Below are 6,844 nucleotides of genomic sequence, written 5' to 3'. Positions count from 1 at the left end.
ACGTACGGTTTGGGCAAAGACTTGTTGGCATGAAAAAGCATGATATGCTCAGGTAGCTAATTTTCCAGAACCGCTGAAGAGTAAAAAGGGGAGGTGGGAGACGTGCGTTCGGTAAGCAGATCCACATACCAACCTGAGGGGCGTGAGTTTTGTCCAGAGAGTAAGGCAAGTCGCCACCCTTCTCTGGGCCTCGGCATAGTAAGGCAGAAATGAAAGACTCACTCCTCCTCCCGCACAAAGGCTCTGGGAGTCCGCCTGCCAACCGGAGGGGGCCACTGCCTCCCAAGCCGAAACCTGCAGACTGTTCTGGTTCCCCCCTGACCATGACGTCAAGCACTCCTAGCGACGCACTAGCAGAAGCTTTCTCCGGGACTCGGAGAACGGGCTTCGCCACCTCCCAATCCTGCCCCTCATTGGCTAGAAACAACTGCTCGTCTAGGACGTTGTTAGCGGCGACGTAGGCGGGCACAATCTTTGTCGCTAAGATACTACGTACTTCCGTTTTCTCCTCCCCCTCTTCGAGGCTCTGGCAAACTTAATGTCCCTTCGGCCAATGGCAAATAGGCGGTAGGCGGGACTTCATTTGTTCGGACCAAAGAAACGCAGGCTTGGCCCGGTCATTGGGCAATAACTGTGGGGCAGCCCCTGTAAAGTGGCTCGGGCGTCCCCACGCCCTCTTTTCCTCCTCACAGCCCAGCCCCTGCCTAGCCCCGTTTTAGTAAGGCGCTGGCCGCAGTCTGACAGGAACAGGACGGAGCCAAGATGGCGGCGGCCGACGGCGACGACTCGCTCTACCCCATCGCGGTGCTCATAGACGAGCTCCGCAACGAGGATGTTCAGGTCCAGAGACAACGGGGGACTTGAGGAAGACGGGAAGGGGGACCTGGGAGCACGGGCGTCCCTCGCGGAGAGGGTTCAGTGTTCGCCGAGAGTGGCGGAAGGGGGCGGCGGCCAATCAGCGTTCCACTCTTATCTCTCTCGGTCCCCGGACTCAGTGAGACGGCGCCTGGGATTGGGTGTCGGCCCAGCGGCGCGCGGGGGCGAGGGCAAGCTTGGAGGGTCCCGGCCCTTGGGGGCCGCGGCCCAGCAGGGGCTTGGACGACTGGGTCGGGGAGAGGCGAGGGGAGGGCTCGGTGATTGGCGGCGGCCCTTGAATGGCCCCTTGGGGATGGGGTGGGCGCGTGACTTGCTCCGAGTTGGGGAGGGGCCGCCTGGTTGATGGGGACCCGGGTAGGTTTTCTCCCTGTAGGGGCTCAGCGCTGTGGGGTATACCCTCCAAATGGGGACTGAGATGTGAAAGCTGACTTTCTAATTCCTGCTCTCCCACCCGCCTCCACTTGTGGTGTAGACCCCGAAGGGGAGAGGGAGGCGGAAGCCCATCCCCAAGGGAGCAACTAGCTAAATTCAGCAGCAAGTTACGAGGTGGAAAGTCGCCCCCCTTCTGGGAGCCTCCCATTGCATGGGGGGTGGGCAGTGTACTAAACGGGCTAACATTTCTGGGGAGGAGGGAGGGGGCTCAGGGCCCAGAGGCCAGCCGGCGAGGGATTGAGAAGAGGTAGGGTTCTAGGGTTTGCCCATCCCAGCCCCGCCTCTCACCCGCCGAGTGACCTTGTGCCGATTACCTCACGGATCTGGGCCTCTGTTTTCCGTAAACTGCTCTAATAATAGTCCCGGTCTCATTGGGTGGTTGTGAGGGACTGAACGAGTTAATAATACGAGTCACGTAGAATGGCGCCTGGTCTGTTGTAAGGGTCCGATAAAGGCTAGCTGTAGTTATGGGGAGTGGTGACTGAAGAGTTCGCATCTGGGCCTCAATTTCCCCGTCTATAAAATTGAGCGGGTTGCACTGGCCCAGCCCCCAGCCTCTGAGGTCCCGGCGCTGTGACGCTAGTTCAGTAGTCAGACAGGCAGAGGGTGAGCTCCTGGCTCTTCCACTTCTTGCTGATTGACATGGGCAAGTTCATCTCTCCAAGCCTCGGTTTCTTCTTCTCTCAAATAGAGGTGATTGTCTAACTCCTAGGGCTGTTGTAGGAATTCGTTGGTTCAATAGACACCTGCCACATATCAGCTGTGGTGCTGAGGGTGTGATTGATGGTGATGCCAGTTGTTATGCAAGAGACAGATGTGAATCGGAACCAAGTACATTGTTCACACATATGAGACGTTGGTGGACAGGAAACAGCAGGATGTTGTGATACTGAGTCAGTAAAAATTATTGGGCCTCTGCTCTGTGTTGGGCACTGTTCTAGGCACAGGTATACAACAGGGAAAAAGTCAGACAAAATCTGGCCTTGTGGAGCTTACCTTGTAGTGAGGGGTAAAAGACAATAAACAAGATAATAAGGAAAATACATATTACGTTAGATGGGGATAAGTACTATGGAAAAAATAAAGGAAGCGGGTGGAGGATGCGGATTCAGAGTGGTCATTGAAGGCCTTGCTGAGAAGGTGGTGTCTGAGCAAAGATCTGAAGGGGGCAGGGGAAGGAGCCTTGAGGCTTTCTGGGCAGAGTACCCAGCAAGCACAGAGTGGGGTGGGGAAGATTCATTTTAAGACGGTCAGTCAGGGAAAACCCTGATGCAGAGTTTAAGACCAGAAGAAGGAGTCACCTCCCAAAAGAAGATGGGGAAGAGCCTTCCAGGAAGAGAGAGGAGACAAATAATGGCACTAGCTCTCAATCCAGGGTGATTTTTGCCTACGAGGGGACATTGGCAACATCTGGAGACATTTTTGCTTGTCACAACTGGGGAAGTGCTACTGGCGTCTAGTGGATAGAGGTCAGGGTTCTGCTAAAAGTACAATGCATAGGACCGCCTCCACCCAAACTGTCCATCGTGATGAGATTGCGAGAAGCCCTCTATGGGAAAGTCCTGAGGTAAATGTAGTGGTTTAAAAGAACACAAATTTATTATCTTACAGTTCTGGAGGTCAGTAGTCTGACACAGGTCTCACTGGGCTAAAGTCACAGTGTTGTCAGGATTATAGTCCTTTCTGGAGGCTCTAGAGGAGAATCCGTGTCTTTACGATTTTCCAGGTTCTGGAGGCTGCCTGCATTTCTTGGCTTGTGGCCCCTTTGTCCATCTCTAAAGCCAGCAGCATTGCGTCTCTGTGACCGTTCTACTGTAGTCACATCTCCTTCTGACCAGCCGGGAGAGGGTCTCTGATTTTAAGGATCCATGTGATGAGATTGGGACCACCTGAGTAATCCAGGATTCTCCCCCCATCTCAGGGTCCTTAACCTTGATCACACCTGCCAAGTCCCTGTTGCCATGTAAAGTGACATACAGCTTCTAGGGCTCAAGATATGGACATCTTTGGGAGGCCATTATTCTGCATACCATAGTCGCTGGGTTGCAAGGTAGAGATTGAGAGGGAAAAGTGGTAGGAGCCTGAGGATGGTGGTGAAGTGCCCTTTTTTTTTTAAACATTTTCAAGTAATTTAATTTTTCTTTTTGTTTATTTGTTACTTTTATTGCACTGAAGGCTGAAGGGGAATTATTTATTCAGGAAATACGTAAGGAGTGCCAGGTGCGTGCTGGCTCCCTGAGATGGGAGCGTGCTCCGTGAGTTCAGAGAATAAGGCCAGCGTGGTAGCTGCAGCACAGTGACTGGCAAAGTGGTGGCAGGTGAGGACTAATCCCGGGCTAGATCAGGTGAGGCCTGTGGACCAGTAGGGCAAAGGCTCTGGTGAGGTGGGGGAGCCAGTTCAAGGCTTTGCGTAGAGAAATGACATGTTCTGACTTCTGACTGCCGAGTAGGGGCTGGGCAGGAGCAGATAGACTTACCAGGATGCCATTGCAGAGCAGCCAGGACCAGCGCTGGCAGGCAGGTAGGGGGAAGTGGTGAGATTGGGGGTATCTTGAAAAGCAGGGTTGTTGAGATTTGCTGATGGATTGGATGCACCGTGGGGAGTGATGTGGAAGGAGAAGTCAAGGATGACTGAGATTTGAATCCCAGCTCTACCGGTTTGCTCCCTTTGTGCCCTGCACCAGTGCCTTCCCCTTTTTGGGGTCCAGATTCCTCATCTGTAAGGAATAATGATGAGGAAGCACCATCTACCTGGTTGAGAAGTTGCAGTGGAATTGGCATGTTAAGTGACTGCCTCAGAGAAGGCGTTCAGTAAGTGATGACCTTGTTCAGTTATCGTGGTAGCTTGTGGTTTTATACTTGGGAAAGTGAGCTGCAAAGAGATCACCTCCCCAGCCAGTAAGAGGCGGTGGCTGGATTGCATTATCTCAGGGGTGTTTGGGGCACCATGTTTCTTAAAATGTGGTCCACTGGTTGAGAGGCCAGGTTTCTATGTTATTAATACTGTCTCTGCCTCAGTTTTTTCATCTATAAAAGGGAATAGGGAATTCCCTGTCGGTCCAGTGGTTGGGACTCGGCACTTTCACTGCTGTGGGCCCAGGGTTCAGTCCCTATTTGGGGAACCAGGATCCTTCAAGCTGCGTGGCTTGGCAAAAAAAAAAAGAAAAGGAAAAAAATGGGAATAATTTTTAATTTAGCAGTTCAGAGGGGTGTTGCGAGGATTAAATAGGTTAGTACGTGGAAAATGCTTAGAACAGTGCTTGATGTATTTTAAGTTTTCATTAAATGTCTGCTGGTGGTGGTGGTGAAATAACAAGGGCCTCAATTGTCCGAGGTGAGGTGCTACAGGCATTTTAAAAGCTATTCTTCTAATGGTTACTCTAGAGCAGCAGTTCTTACCAGGGGACAGATGTCTGAGGATATATTTGGTTGTCACGACTGGTGGGGGGAGTGCTGCAGGCAGCTAGTTGGGGAGAGACCAGGGATGCTGCCTGACATCCCGCGCTGCCCAGGCCCTTCCCCACCGCAGAGGATGGCCCAGGGGTCAGTGGTGCCAAGGTTGAGAAACCCTGCTGTATGCCAGCCTGCTAAGTGTTTTGTGTGCATTCGTTGAGTCTTCACAAAACACATCTGAGATAGGTGCTAGTTTTCTTTCCAGTAAATGTTTTTTGATTGTCAAATTTCAAACAACAGAGAAAATAGTACCAAATCCAGATTCAGCAGTTTTTTAAAAGTTTTACCACATTTTTTCACCTGTCCCTCATCCTTCTCCCCTCCCCCCCTTTTTTTTTTGCTGAGTATTTTAAAAATAAATCCCAGGCCCCAGATATTTTCTCCTACGTGTTTCATTATGCACCTGTAAAGCAACAGACATTTAATAACCACAGTGCCGTTATCACAGCTAACAAAGTTTTTACAGTGATTCTTTGGTATCATCTAGTAGTCGATTCATAATCAGATTTCTCTGATTGTTCCAGAAATGTTCTTTTACAGTTAGCTTGTTTAAATTAAATCAGATTCTGAATGTGACTATGAATCTTCAGTCTGAAATTCTTCCCTTTTTTTAAAGGGCTTCAAATGCTTGGCTTATTTATGTATTTTTGGCTGTGTTGGGTCTTCATTTCTGTGCGAGGGCTTTCTCTGGTTGTGGCAAGCGGGGGCCACTCTTCATCGCGGTGCACGGGCCTCTCACTATCGCAGCCTCTCTTGTTGCGGACCACAGGCTCCAGATGCGCAGGCTCAGTAATTGTGGCTCACGGGCCCAGTTGCTCCGCGGCATGTGGGATCTTCCCAGACCAGGGCTCGAACGTGTGTCCCCTGCATTAGCAGGCAGATTCTCAACCACTGCGCCACCAGGGAAGCCCTCTTCCCATTTTTTACATAAGGCTACTCAGTCATTGTCACACCACCCAGTAAATACTGAAACTAGGACTTAGCCAAGGGCACTGGATTTCAGGGCAGCACTCTTCACCACCGAGCTGGGCCCCTGTGGGCACAGCGTGTAGGCCCAGAGGAGGCAGTGCCATGGGTGGACGCATTCCAGGGTTTCAGATCCTGGACTGGCCACTTTACAAGTTACTCAACTCTTCTGGGCCTTGATTTTCTTGTTAAATGAGGAAAAGGGTGGAAGACACACCTGGCAGGGCTGTTGTGAGGATTAAGTGAGATAAAATGTAAGGACAGCAGGTATTCACCATGGTCAAAGACATCGTGGCAGCATGCCCGTGTCCTCATCTTAGAAATATGACAGCACAGGCTCCGACTTCTTTTCAAGGAGTACATGGGGATTTGAAGCAGAACTTAGGAATAAGGCTGCCCTCTGAGAGTTTGAAAAGAAGTTGGTATAGGGTGATGGTGAAGAACATGGGTTCAAGTTTCAGGCTCTGCCATGCCTTCACTGGGGGACCTGCATTTTTAAAAACTTGAAAAATATTTATATTTTTGCTTTTTGATGTGCCCAGCCCAGTACTAGGTTCAGGAATCACCAGTTGGTAGTAGTCGTGTCCCTTCTTCATCCCAGAGGCAAGTCACCTTCCAAAAGGGGGAACAGGCACATCCATAAATAATTATAACACCAGGCAAACTGCTAGGGAAGTATTTGTTTGTGCTGCAGTTTCCAAGGACGTGGTGAGATTACTTTTTCTGTTTCAGTTTACCTTTTTCTTCACCCTGCTCAAGAAATACAAATATGTGAGAAATAACGATGAGAATAATGGTTAACACTTGGGTGCTTGCTACGTGCCGGGCTCTGTCTCTGTGTCTTCCTTATTTGATTGTCCCAGCAATCCTGTGAGGCAGGCATTGTTGTAATAACCATCTTACAGTGAGGAAACTCAAGCTTTGAGGTGCCTGGGATTTATCTGGAGACCCTTAGCTGATTGGTGAAGCCAGAGTACTGGCTCCTTCGTTACTTTAAAAAAGAAAAAAGCTCCAGAAAGAGAGATTGTGGGGCCCATTTCAGTCTTGGGTGATGCAGAACTTTTCACACCCATCCACCCACACATACCCACACACATTATGTTCATTTAAAAACATG

At 50.4% G+C, this 6,844-nt stretch overlaps 1 protein-coding gene across 1 annotated transcript in view; it reads left to right on the top strand.

Annotated features, from left to right (window-relative positions):
• The first annotated feature begins 659 nt into the window (after positions 1-659).
• The window catches only part of PPP2R1A (protein phosphatase 2 scaffold subunit Aalpha), a 32,562-nt gene continuing 26,377 nt past the window's right edge, over positions 660-6,844 (top strand). The window contains exon 1 of the mRNA XM_030847796.3: positions 660-840. Within this exon, the coding sequence (XP_030703656.1) occupies positions 763-840 (78 nt within the window). The 5' untranslated portion in view covers positions 660-762. The remainder of the gene's footprint in view (positions 841-6,844) is intronic.

Source organism: Globicephala melas, chromosome 19, assembly GCF_963455315.2.
Source record: "Globicephala melas chromosome 19, mGloMel1.2, whole genome shotgun sequence".
Taxonomy (NCBI): domain Eukaryota; kingdom Metazoa; phylum Chordata; class Mammalia; order Artiodactyla; family Delphinidae; genus Globicephala; species Globicephala melas.
The sequence above is the reverse complement of the archived record's forward strand: the minus strand, read 5'-3'. Positions and strand labels throughout refer to the sequence as shown.